General features: G+C 53.1%; 1 protein-coding gene across 1 annotated transcript in view; it reads right to left on the bottom strand.

Annotated features, from left to right (window-relative positions):
• Positions 1–13,854, bottom strand: part of LOC141925511 (hydrocephalus-inducing protein homolog) — an 89,721-nt gene that overhangs the window by 13,716 nt on the left and 62,151 nt on the right. The window contains 8 exon segments of the mRNA XM_074829952.1: positions 22–158; positions 1,189–1,322; positions 1,996–2,123; positions 2,638–2,815; positions 4,500–4,637; positions 5,497–5,706; positions 6,410–6,526; positions 7,522–7,714. Of these exon segments, the coding sequence (XP_074686053.1) occupies positions 22–158; positions 1,189–1,322; positions 1,996–2,123; positions 2,638–2,815; positions 4,500–4,637; positions 5,497–5,706; positions 6,410–6,526; positions 7,522–7,714 (1,235 nt within the window).

Genomic DNA, 13,854 nt, shown 5'->3' with positions numbered 1-13,854 from the left:
AGTCTCTCCAGCACTGGTTACCTGTGTCATGCAGGACCCGTCTATCAGCGCGGAAGGACACAGGGAACTGCCCGGTGTTGGTGATCCTCATGACGTGCGTGGGGGTGTTACCGAGAATCACGTACCCAAAGTCCAGGAGGTACTCGGGCAGCTCAGCTCTGAAAGGAGGAGTAAGGACAGTCCTTAAACCACAGCCTGGCTACATTTCCAGGAGCATGGAAGATGCAAACAAAGTGAGTATTTCTGGATTCACTGCTGTAAAAACTCAACTCAAGCCCATGAAACCCAAGGTCTGACCACCTGGTAATAAGACTTTGGTAAGTCACGAGGAGCATAGGACCTAGGATTTATCAGCTACCAGTGGGACCTTAAAATAAAAGTAGTTTAAAATGAATATTGGTCACAGCTCCTCTGCTACAGAAAGCAGAAAGTAGGTAAGTCCAGTGGACCTCCACTGGTCTCAATGAAACTGCTAAGCCTGGTGTACAGCCCCAGCCTGAAACGGCTTCAGGACCTTGTCATAAGACTCGCCTGCACAGGAAATCTTCACTGCTCTGCAACCAGATCTGTCCCTAAAGCAGCACCAACAAATGCAGTAATCATCACCTACAAGATTCACGGGAGGGTCCTTTTCCAGAGCAATCACACTCGGGAAAGCACATACGTGATCTGTTTTGCAGAGCATCTTCCTGAACTGGAGCCTACCGTGCCCGTGCCTCCTCATGAAGGAGCAGAGGGAAGGTACCGAGGCAAGCCCTGCAGTCCCACCAGCATCCAAGCCACCTGATTTAGGGTTTGTCAAGGGTGTTCCCTACTCTTTTTGCTCAGTGTGGTCTGTTAGCTGGAACAAAGATGCCAGCTTTGAGTTGCCTCTTTCAGAGCTGGTCAGCAGGGATGGTGTTGGTGCTCTCTGAAGGGCTTGATGCTCTGCACTGGACCCCCTCAGCCCTAAGAGCAGGACCCAGCGCCTGTGGGGAGCTGAGTACCTCCAAAGCTCAGGGTGGCTCTGTGGAAGTGAGGACACGCAGCTGCTCACAGGGAGCATGTCAAAGCTACCAGGATCAGGCCCTTTCTGAAGTCCCCACTATCCCCAGCTCTGCAGACACAAGGACCTCTCAGGAGCAGGGGTGCACTGCTGGGTGTTACCCTTGGGGCACCTGGAGATAGGGTACAGGAGGCCCTACTAACTTGAGAAGCCTCCGACGAGCGTGCTGGTCAAAGGCAGTGGCCTCTGGGGGACCAGAGGTGAGAGCTTTCTGCTGCTCCAGGGCATGTTCCTCCATCAGCATCTGCTCCATCTGCATCTGCAGCCGAGGGTCCAGCTGAGGGAAGGAAAGGCAGAGGCTGGTTAGCAACGGTCCTTCCCAAGGCTCCCCCCTGCTTGTGTTGAGAGGGGTGATGGGGTCCTTCTGTCTCGCTGCTCAGTGTCTGTGACACCTCCTGCTCTCTTAGCCAGGGCCTCATCTCAAGGGCAATGAACTTCAGTATCTTCGCCTGCCCAGTCACTGTTACAAAAGCTGATCTGGCCAGACAAACAGACAGACAAGCCAGGAACCTTCCAGAGCTCCAAGTCTTTGCCTGCCCCCAGCCAGTGCCAAAGCAGCTCGGACAAAAGCTCTCTTGTAAAGGGAGCCACAATAACGCTGCTGTCTCTTAGAGGTCAGCCCTGGCAGCACAGTCCCAGGGCACAGTCAGGCTGCTGCTATTAAGCTCTGTAAACCTGGCAGGGCTTGGGTTGTGAGCAGCAAATACCCCAGTGATGACCTACATCTCCATCCCAAAGTACCATAAATTCAATCACTTGAGCAGGGTCTTCAGGATCTCTCCCTGGGGCAGCCCCGGGGGCAATGCTGAGCTGATGCAGGATCATGGGCAGGTTGGGCAGGGAGGTCCCAAGTGCCAGCAGGGCACCGGGAAGCCTGCTGCGGGCAGCAGGGGACCAAATGACACCGGGGGAGGGTGGCACGCGTCAAACGGGGCAGCAGCCATTCTCACCACGGCGTCCAAGGGATCTGGGGGTGGCTCCGTGGCCACAGCCTCCCCCAGAACAACTGCTTCCTCTCTCTGGCTGTCTTCCATCTTTTCTATCACCTCCTTGAGGACCTTCTCATATTTTTCATTTCCTGAAGGAAGAAAACATCCACAAATAGAAGCGTGGCACAGCGCTATTCCCATTTAAGCTGGGAAGCCCCACTTCCCCGATTCTGGCCTCTCCCAGAAACACCCTCCTCAAGCAATGTATGGAAAGTAGATGCTGCGTTTCCTCTATCAACCCTGATGTTCATTCCCACCCATCTTCCTCCCCACATAGGAGCATCTCATCCCCTGCAATGTGACCCAAATCCAATCCTGCCAAAATCCCTGCCAGCCTGTGCTCAGCTTTCCCGAGCATTTCTGTCCAGCCACCACCTTCCCAGGACTCCGACACATGCTGGCAAGCTCTGCAGGATGGTTCATGGGGCAAAGCCCACGCAGGCTCATCTGCCAGAGCCTCAGGAAGCAACCAGGGGGTTGAGTGTTGGTCTGACAGCCCTGAAACCTCCAGGCTCGATGGAGGCAGGTGTGAGCTGCCCTACGGGCATCTGACATGGGGGAGAAACAGGGGACCCTCCTGGGGAGCAGACAGGCCGTGCTCACCTTTGATGTTCCTGGGCAGGTCCAAGTAGATCCTGGGAAAGCTCCCCTCTCCTTTCAGGGAGATTTCTTCTGGTTCTAGGTGACCCACTTGGATCTGGAAAGTCCTGCAGAAGGCTCCAGGCACTCCTGGCAGGTAATAGACTTTCAGGACTTGCTCCTGGCCAGGTCCAATGTAACCCTGCAGGGTGTGGGAGAAGAGGGAGGGAATGAACCAAAGAGGGTTTGGTGGAGGGATGGCTCAGACGACAGATATGCTGAGAAGAGAAGGCAGGTTCTCATATATAAGAAAGTATCAGACAACATCGCCTTCTAGCTTTCTTGTACCCAGAAGCTGAAGTCTCCTACACCAGGTCCTTCAGAGGGCTCATAGGGATGCATTCCCCCAGGACAGACCCACAGACCACCCCTTGCTCAGCATGAGCACAGCTCTGCCCCTAGCGGTGTTTACCCTCTGCTAGCAAGAGCCAGACTGAAGAAATAAAAGCTCTTTTACCAGCCACTATGCAAAATAAGTGAAGTGCCCACACTCTCAGCATGGCCAGCAGCTCCTGCCACAGCACATCAGCGGTTCCCAGGCTGGTGTTGAAGGGCCTGACCCCTTATAATGATCCCAGCCAAACACCTCCTGCCTGTGCAGTTACACCGGGGGTGCGTGAGCCTACCCAGGCTCATGGTGACCTGCAAACATGCATCTCTGGAAAGGCAGGAGCAGAGACTAGGACGAGATCTAGGAAAGGTGTTGCCAGGAAGGGCACCTCCTCTCCGGGCTTCCAGAAAGGCTGCCCAAGCCCCAGGCTAGGCTCCCGCCAGCCAGGCTGAGAGCAAATGCAAGCAGACAGCAACAGAGCCCTGGGTGAGGGACACAGCCACAGCTTTCCTCGGCTTGCCCTCTGCACACTGGGCTGGACCCTCGGCTCCTCACTCCCCTTCATGCTGTAGGGAGAAGCTGCTGAGTGGGACAGATCCTGCCACTTGGTCCCCTGAGCCCCTGGTGCAGCGCAGAACACAGCTGCAGCGAAAGCCAGCCCTGCCAAGCTGCCAGCGCCAATGGGGCTGTCACAGCAACTGACTGCGCGGGTCCGAGCAGAGCTGGGTCTTTGGAAGCTCTCAGCAAGAGGGCATCAGTGTGTCACCCCTTGTAGGAGACAGGCATGAGGAAATGTGAACACCTTTGGCTTCCTCTTCCCACTACAAAAAGGGACTAGACAGGAATGCTGCTCCAGCCCAAAGACAGCCACACAGGACTGAGAAGTTGGGATGGTGGGATGCTGCACACTCCTCTCCTCACTGTTCCAGCCCTGCTCCTGCCTGGCCCCCTCACTGCCCCACAAAGCTGCTGCGGAGCAGCAAAGCTGGGGGAGTGGGGGACCGGTACAAGGGCTGCTACAATTTCTGGCAAAGCAGCTTCATGCCCAAGTGAGAGCATTTAAGTCCCGCTCAGTGCTGGCAGGGGGCTGGCAGGGTGTGCTACAGGCAGGGACAAGGAGTAAGCCCTGTCCAATCACACACCCTGGGAAAGGTGACTCTCAGGAGAGCCGGCACAGTCCAGCCCCAGTGCCCGCACAGCCGGAGCACTCAGCAGTTGGGGTCCCCAGAGCCCCCGAAGCGCTGGTGCCTCCGGCCGGTGGCTGCTGTGTGACAGCAGGGTCACCCGCCGGCAAAGGCCGTGAAGGCGTCGATTAGGACCGCACTTGCTTGACCCTCCCTGCCCCCCAGCAGCAGCTGCTTACAGCCCTGTCTCTCCTGTCTGCTTTTGTGGGTTGTTTTCTTTTTTTTTAATTTTGTTTTTTTCCCCTACAACCCCCTCCTGGGCAGCCTGACCCAGAGCCAGGGTCAATCACTCGCGCCACCTCCGTACTCACCGTGCTGGGCAGGACCAGGGGCACGCCGGGCAGAGGGCTGTCTGCGGTGCCCGCGCTGGGCCTTAGCACCACGTAGGTGAATCCCATCTTCCCGCTGTTCTGCAGGGTGACCTCTGCTTCGGTGACTTTGTTAAACAGCTGAAGAGAGGACAGAGGAGTGGGAAGCTGAAGGCACAGGCCTGATACTGGGAACCTCCTTCTGCTTTCATTGGGATGCGAGCAAATGAACTCAACACAGGAGAAAAGCAGAGGCAGAGGAGGTACGGGCACTTGAGTCTCCCAGGTTAACCTGGGGAAGCCACCGCCACAGGGCACCCCTTAGCCCTACACAGGAACAGATACTGATGGCGGCATGCAGAGGGGCAATGCCAACCACAGAGATCAGTCATAAGGAAACCAAGGAGGAGACAAGCTCTCTGCACCTCATGGTGTCATCTCACACCCAGCTGGAACAAAGGAGATGGCATCAAGACATTGCAGAAGAAAAAGCACCTGCAGTGACAGCAAAATGGGAGATAGGGCAACGGCTGGAAATATCTGTGGGGTTTTTAACCAAAAAGAAGTAAAGTGGGGATTATTCTAGGACATTCTTTCCAGCTACAGTGACTGGGAAGCCCAAGTTAACTTCCTCCCTGGTTTATTTTGCTGATTAATCAAGAACATCAAAAGAGAGCACCTCCTTGGACCTCAGGCTTTAGGAGCGGATCAGCAGATGGATGTCTTGGGGCACGTCCCTCTGGAGATCACCACTGGGACCCTGCCTGCCCCAGGAGGTGGTGTTAGTTACCTTGAGGAGGAGGAATTCCCAGCTGGAGAGGGGTGGAGATGGCCATTAAAAACAGCTTGAATGCAGGACATACCACTCCAAGGTTGTACTTTCAAGCCATAGAGCCAACAAAGTAGTTGGGAAGGGGAGAGAGCCCTAGCCCTAGGTGGGTGGCAACCCGCCGGTGATGGTTTCACGACAAGGACCTCTGCCAAGAGAAGTGTGCAGTACCTGCAGCCCGCAGTCGATCTCCGTGACGTCTAGGAGGTAGTTGATGAGCGAAGCCTCCCCACTCAGCGCGATCTCGTAGGTCGGGCCTCCCTCCACCCTGCACAGCGCCATGACACGGGCGACGATATTTGTGTGGCCAAAGAAGGTGAACATGACCCGCTGGCTCTCGCCTGGCTGCAGCACACCGTAGAGTGGCAGGACATCGAAAACCTAGAGGTAGGCGAGGAGAGATCAAGATGTCGAGCATGGAAATTGATGCAGAAGAGCAGCCACGGCTTGGAGTGAAGTACAGATGTGGCTGGAGGGGGCTCTTCCTCAAACACAGGCAAAATCACCCTAATCTCATCCTGTATCCATTCCACTTACCAGTGGAGGGGCCACGGGCAAAATCTTCTCCCATACTCACTCATTAACGCATTAATTAATACACTACATATTAAAGTAATTTGGGCTGTCTCCTGGCAGCAAGAAATTCTCTTCACTGCAGAACTTGCCTTTAAAAGCACCTTTTACTGCCTTAAGAAAAACACAGTATTCGGAGGTGAAAGCCCTTAGAGCTGGGGGGGAGGACTCCAGCCCAGCTCATCTGACTCCTGATGCTTTTCGCTCTCTCCGATTTGCATGTTGCGCTCTCTCAAGATGCTACAGCAAAAGCTACTGCAGAAATTTCCTGTTGACCCCTTGATTAGCAAAAAGATGAATAATGCCCTCCATAGCTGCTGCACAGGTCAACCCTACGACATGTCCTGCGTGGCCTCTCCAGTGACCAGTTGCTTCAGCAGCGCTGTGCGATGGGCTTGGAGGGACGTGAGGCCACTCTGCGAGCAGCATCGAGGGCCACCAGTGGGAGGGGGGGGAGCTACATAACTGCTTGCCACACTGGAAACGTGGCACAAGATGGATTCCCACTTACCTCCTCCATTCCCAAGGTGACGGGCTCTGCCTCCACAAACTGCATCAGTTTGTTGATCCCCACCAGCCTCTGAGTCTCCACAGCACCTTCCAGCTCCGCAGCAGTGGATGGCAGGAGCTGGAAAACAAGCACCGTGGGCCGCAGTGAGCAGCTGGCTGGTCTGGGTGAGACCACTCTGCTGCAGGAAGATGAGCTGCAATCCAGACATATCCTTTGAAGCACTTTTGGATCCTACTTAGCCATATCTACTTGAATTTCTTTGGTTTATTTCTGCATACATGGCAACAAAGCAGGAAATAAAGATGATTCCACCCTTCTATCCGAGAACATTCAGCCACACTATTCTTTACGTCTACAGGGTATCATTTCTCCTGATTCAGAAAAAATGTGCCGTTATAATGTTAAAATGACCGATATTTGGATGTGAGCAGATGCAACCCCTCTCCTTGAACTTAACGCCAACGCCAGTGCTTTCAGAAGTTCCCATGCTTTCCCGCATCCTTTTTTTTTTGCCCCAGGAGCAGCCTCTGTCCCACACAATGCAGAACAAAGCGCCAGTTCCCACTAGCACGGACGTCAAGCTCCAAAGCACTGAGGTTCACCAGGAAGGTCAGCAGACCAAAGGCCATTTTCCATGCCAGGAGGAAGAGACAATGACTTTGCAAAGTCTCATTTTATCAAAGACAGCTCTGTGGCCATCTCTGCAATACTGCAGGTCTCGGGTGAAGGCAGAGACATAAAAACAGGCGGCTCCAGCTGGGGTTGAGAAGGTGGTACATGGAGATCACAGTACTTGGCACAGCTTGATACAGGAAGGAAACTGGAGGCCTTCACATCATGATGCAGATAAAAGCCGCATTTTACAGTGTAAAAACAAGCCAAAAAAACCCAAACTCAGCATAGGTCCGTAGGATCTGAGTGGGCTTCTCCAAGCAAAACTATCTGATTTCTCCCTCCCCGGAAGCCCCGTGTCCAGCCACTGGCCCTGCTGCCCAGCCCACCCTCAGGGCACATGACAGCAGGGCAGCACAAAGGGGGATTGGCACAAGCATGGCTTTTTGGTGGCAAGCTGGGGGAGGCAATGCAAGCGGTAGGTGTACAAGAAAATCTACCTTTGCTTCCAGGGAGTCATCTGCATCTGCTGGCTCTCGGGCAGGATCCCCTGCGGCTCCCAGGGCTTTGGCTGGTTCCTCCACACCTCCACCCCTGCAGCTGCTCCCTGCAGACACCGAGCGCTTGGACCAGGCTCCCTCCTCCTTTGGTGGTTGGGGTTTGATGAAAAATTTAGGTACTGGAGGGCTGAACCTGGAAAATAACATAACTTTGATGGTGAACCTGCAGTGGGAGGGAGGGGAGCCTGCATGAACAGCTCCTCAGCAGGATGCGGCCCCCGGCTGGGCACTGGTGCTGTGAACTCAGTAACAGGTCTGACCCAGCAGCTCCGAAACCAGGATGGAGCAGGTCAGCATATGGGGCTGCCTAGGGATGACGCTGGTATAGTGGCGGCGCAGGCAGCTGGCAACTGGCTGCAAGGAGAAATGGAAGAGGACACAGGTGAAAGCCTTGTAGGGAGGTAAAAAGCACAGCAGGAAAGGAAGAGACACACAAACTGTGCAAAAAGGTGAGCCTGAGACACAAAGGGGCAGATCCGGACAGCAACAAGCCAGTGCAGACCCATCAGTGCCCTCCCGAAAGCACCCACAGCTGCAGACTGTGCCTCCCCCACCCAGAGGGCCAAAGCCAGAACTTCTGCAGCTCCACCAGGTGCTAATGCGGAATATTTCCCCTGACACCCACCCGCAGCTGCAGGTCAGCACAAGCAAGCAGCAATGCCCGAGGCTTTCTCCAAGCGCCGTAAGGCAGGAGCAGGGATGGAGCCCGGAGCCTGCTGTGCCCGAAACCCGACAGAGCCCAGCACCGTGCGGGGGCACCCACGGAGCCCGGCACAGGACACCCCCACACACGCGGGGCAGCGTGGAAAGACACGCTGAGCAACTCCAGGCAGAGACTCACAACTGAACAGCCCATTGATCCCTGAGGAGCACCGAAGCAGCAGCGACTGGTGCTCTGGGGAAGGAAGCTTTGGTCATTTTTAATCAATACACAGCAAACGCCGATGACAAGGTTCAGCTCCTGCTGTGCCACCGGTATTCCCTGGTTGTGAAACAACGGCTCCAACCACACCTCGCGCTAAAAGGGCAGCAGCTCTGCTGAAACAAGGCTATAACCGATGTGGCACTTACCAACGGCATGGTCACCTCCCCAGCAGCTTCTAAACACAAACCGTTTGAGGACCAATTTGGCAAATGATTCAGCAAAGCAGTTCAACAGCTCATCTTACTGACAGGACTGAGTTGATAGTTTGACCAACACGTGTCAGTAAAAAGTGTTCGGTTTAACATTTTCGAACATTCCCAGTGACTCAGGCTACATTCCCTGTTTCAAATTGCAGCAGGTGCTCACAGTAACTCTGTTCACCCTTCTGATGCCCCATGGAGGGACACACTGGAACCATGCCTGCCTGTCACCACGCCTATCTGCAAGTGTTCCCGAGGGCAAACGAGGCCCATCTTTTACAGCAATGTGGGTGCTTCATTCCCAGCCGGGAACTCAGTGCCTTTAACGACGTGCTCCCAAATGAGTATTTGTCTCTAGCTTTGCAGCTCATCATTTAAGGCTGGTTTCCATTTCTGGATTAGAGGCTCTGTGCCTCACAACCCCCAAGAGATCTAGGAATGATGATCCTTATGGGTCCCTTCCAACTTGAGATATTCTATGAATCAATGCTCCTGCAGAGCTACAATGGCAGTAGTAACAGCAGGTCTTCCCACTGTGGCTGTTTTCAGGGATGAAGAGATGGACCAGGTGGATAAGAGAAGATTTTTTTATAACAGGCTCATTTAACAGAGTCTATCACAGCATGGAGTGGCTCCTCACCTAGAGCACATGGAGCTGGTGGCTGTGGCCAAAGAAAACATTGGCAAAGAAACCATTGTGGGACCAAAACACTGGCTCTGGCTTTTAGAGGAACAGCAAGCATTGCTTCTGCTCCATGCCGGGACAGTCTCTTGTCTCCTCGGTGATACAAGAGGAAAACAGAGCACTGGCACATGCCAGGCAGATCCCACTCTTTCTGAAAAACAAATACAGGATGGTGTTTTGGGAAATGATCTCCCTGACTGGTATTCTCCTCGTCTGCCTTAAACCAGTCAGTCAGCAGCAAGAGATCTGAAACCCACCCAAAACCCATCCTGCCCATCCACCATCCCAATATCAGCCTCTCAGGGAGAAAGAGTGGCTGTACAGAAGGATGAGCACCAGTTTCACCGTCTTGTGAGTGTCCAGCCTCATGCAGGACAAAATCCCCATTCTCTGGAAGGGTTTTTGCTGCCAATTTCTGTCTCAGCAGCAGCCAGCTCAGGGGTGATGATGGGACCAGCAGGGAAGCTGGGCTCTCCATCACTTCTGCACTAGGCAGCACCTTGGACTAGAAGGAATCAGCACAAAAATCCCCTGTGCAGATTTACACCCAAAAAGATGTGAAGATTTGGCACCTAGATTCAAATTTGGCTTGAGCCTCTTCTCCTAAGAGTTTAAAGATTTCTCACCTACCCTCTGAAGACAGGGATGCACCAGGAAAGAGCACAGCGATACTAGAGACGGCACTCTTGGGCAGAGCGACGCCAGTGCGTTCAGAGGGATTTTCCCTTAAGGAAAGCTGTTTGATGCACAGCTTGCTGGAAGCAGGAAAAGAGTGAAGGGTGAGAAACAGCTGGAGAAATTACAAGAAACGAGGTCTGGAAAATTTTGTCACCGTACTCCTCATTGCCACATGCAGTGACAGCAGGTCAGCAAATAAAGAGGACTATAAATAGCCCATCCTGCCCCCCAGATTTCATCTGGTGGCTTCACTACTCAATGCTCTGCCAGAGAGATGATGGGGAAGCAACAGCAGCAGTCCCTGAATCGATGCTCTCGCTCTACCTCATCCAGGCTATGACAGCAAGCCGTTCCCATGAACAACAGAAAAATTAAAAAAAAAATCAACATTTTGTTTCATAAACATTGAAGCTCTGCAGAGACCGGCCTTGAGCAGCAGCCTCCTGCCCAGAGGGAATTAAAGGAGGAGTCATCCAGGCCGCACGGGCGTAACATCATTTATAGGGAGAAGGATGCTGTTTGCAGTGCAAACATACCTCGGGTTCCCGCTGCGTGCCCCGGGTAATGAAGATGTCCAGAAAGCAAAGACAGAAGTCAGCTGCTCCCCAGGTTTGCTAGCTGAACATCGCTGACAGAGCAAGACGTCGTCACCTTCCAGACAGCGTTTGCTGACCGGCTACAAAACCAGAAGGCAACCCCCATCCCACCACAGCCTGCTCGGGGCGTGGGTGACACAGGGACACCTCCCACACTTTGTCCTGAGACAGTCAGCTGCCCGACAGCACCTTGGGTAGGATGTGCAGCACTTTTCACCCAACCAATGCTTTCTCCTTCGCCTTCCCTACCCTCAATCTGCTCCTCCAACAGCCTGGGGCTGCTCCCCAGTCCCCGAGGCGAAGGACAGCTCTCAGGGTCTGTCACCCTGTGCAAAGGAGGAGGCTGAGCCTCAGAAAACCCAAGAGGAATAGTTAAAGCAATTCTCACGCAGCTGTTCTGGGCTCCAACCTCCACTGCAATGGCCCAGGTGAAAGTCCTCCAGGTGTGCGACAGCGTAATGGGCTGTCAGAAGCCCTGGGGCAGCAGAAGCTGTCTCAAACCTGCAGTCAGGCTCCCAGGAGCACAACCAGAAGGTGCCATGCCCAGGCCTGGGGCAGGCTGGCTGACTCGCCAGCACGTGAGCTGGGAAAAGAGCAGCACTGTGCTGGAAAAGGCACGGAGATGGAGGGTGCATGGTGACAGCAGAGAAGAAAGAAGCTTACAGACATGTTGCAAACAGAAAATCATCACCCCCGCAACCTTTGTCCCGATAAAGCATCACTGTGCCACACCTAGTATGCAGGTTTATGTCTCTAAGATAGACTTGGTAACAGCATATGCTCGCTTACGCCTGGCTCCAAACCCCTCCCTGGCAATCATTTTATTTACTTTTCATTCTCTCTGGGTGCAACAGGCAGCAAATTTCCAGGTCTCCCTTGCTCCAGCTCCCCAGTGTCTCTGTCCACAAGCACGGAGACTCTCCATCAGCTGTTCACAGCAGCCGCACTGCCACCCCAGAGGTGAAGCCTGCCTGGCACCAGTCCTTGCTCCCAGACACTCCATCTCTAAGAAATAAGAGGCCACTTCTCCCTTACACCAAGCAAAACGCTTCTCTGCTGCTGCCAAACCACACGGAGCTGAAGGCCGCATTCAGCAGCACATTTCCATCACGACTCAGCCCTTTTCTACCTTACCCACGGGATTTAAGCAGGGAAAGCAGCACCCATGGGGCTACCAAAGCCCAAAACGTACTGCCCCGAGGAGCTGATGGCACTGGGGGGATGAGGAGGGGGTATGGTCTACTGTCACCCATCTGAGACTCCCCAGCACCAGGGGCACGGTGGATGGGTGCATTTTGGATGTACATGCTCGCTGCTGCTGTTGCTACCTCTCCCCTCCGGTGGCTGACAGAGGACTGCTGTCAGATTTTTGCCTTGCACTGTTTTTCACTGCCTGCATTTTCCATTTCTTCCTTGTTACAAAAACAACAAAGCAGAAACCCCATCAAATATAACAGAGAGTTGGGGTTTTCTGGTCAGTAACAAGGCTGGGATCTGGCTCGCAGGGTCCCTGCACTGCAACCTGCCAGGGGACATGGAAGGAGAGAGGGCGGAGGAATGAGAAGTTACTAATGCTGTAGGAAGATCCACTTGGGAGGAGAAAGGCTCCTGGTTGGTTCAAAACACATTGGCCGAGAAAATCCTGGATGGAAAGGAGTCATTTTCTACATGTTTAGCTCAACAAAGCCTTTCCCCAAAGAATCTACTGGCAATGCATTATGCTGGATTTGTAGCTACGAAGTTCCCACTCTCCAGACATGCCAGATCAATACACAGAGGGGGTTTGACATGTGCCACAGAGGTGCAGAGCTCCCTGCCGATCCATCCTGGCACACGGACTGATTGGTGTGTGTCAGCTCTGTCCCAGGGAGGAAACGTGTCTCGCGTGAAGGGGACAAAGAGGTGATGCAGGAACAGCCATGCTCAAAGTAAATGACAAGGCACAGGTCCTTAACAGAGGATGAAAACTCTAGAGAACAGCGAAGTTTGGGGATGAGCCTTTGGCAGCCTTTGTCACAGGTCTCAAAAAAAATCCTTGTATATCCTTTGGGATTTAATGTCTTCCTTTTGATGGGAAACCCAAACAAAGCTGAGGAGCTGGATACTGCCCTTAGAAAGGGGGACAAATCAGTCTTTCAGGAAGAAACCTTTAAGGTAAGAAATATGACAAAATGTCCGAATTTGAGTCCAGACCTACTGTCTCCTGCTGGGTGACTCTGGTGACCCATTCCAACGCTGCAGAAAACATCTTGGTGCAAAGGCTTAACTCAGCTTTGAGCTATCAAAGGCCCAAAGGGTGAGGAGAACGTATTCTCAGTCTGTCTCTAACCATGTAGAGGTCTAGAAGAAGAGTAACCATGAGAGATTTATGGCTCAGCAGTGCCAGAGAAGGGACATGGGTTGGCGTGAGTTGGGCACGTCCAACCACACAGCAATGGTTGGACTGTGTTGCTTATATGATTGCTCTGCTCAAAGTAGCAGCAGTGATTAAAGGGTAAGTAGGAAAAATAGGTTGAACAATTAGAAGAAAAAAAGATCTAAGCACACAGTCTTGTCCAGGCAGAGGAACAACATTTTTCTCTCCTGGCCAAAATAAACGTGTGTGTCTGATTGATGGTGGCAGTCTCTGATGATCGGCTCCAGCAAGGTCAGATGGACGGATGGTTAAACTCTATTGATCTCACCTTCATGAGACCTGATGTTTGATTCCCTCCATGTCAGACCGGGTGATTTTGATCTGATAATTTAGAATACTAACAGTGCTTAATGTGGACCAGAAATAATATCTGACATGCTGCCCTTCTGCCAGGCTCTTAATGAGCAACTTGAGGTCTTAATAGCTTGGAGACCATCTTCATTTCCAGCTCTGCCACGGAGAATCACATGGTGTCTGCTGAGGGACCCACAGAAAGTGCATTTCTGCTTAATTAACATACACAGCAGGAAAGGGAGCTGCCACAACGTCCCCAGTGCTAACGAGCCAGTGAAGGGGCTATGCCAAACCCTTCGGAGCAGAGGCTGCTACCCTGCCAGATGCTCAGGACCCTCAACTGCTACCGACTCAGCAGAGTTGGGTGACTCAGCATCCCCTGGAAGAACAAGCACCTGCAGGCTCAGGTCCTAAGCCAGTTCAGGTGGAGACGGGGTAATTAAAAGCTGAAAACTGATTCAGCATTCACATTTCCAAAA

Source organism: Strix aluco, chromosome 6 (assembly GCF_031877795.1).
Source record: "Strix aluco isolate bStrAlu1 chromosome 6, bStrAlu1.hap1, whole genome shotgun sequence".
Taxonomy (NCBI): Eukaryota; Metazoa; Chordata; class Aves; order Strigiformes; family Strigidae; genus Strix; species Strix aluco.
Note: the sequence above shows the minus strand (reverse complement) of the source record. Positions and strands in the feature narration are given on the sequence as shown.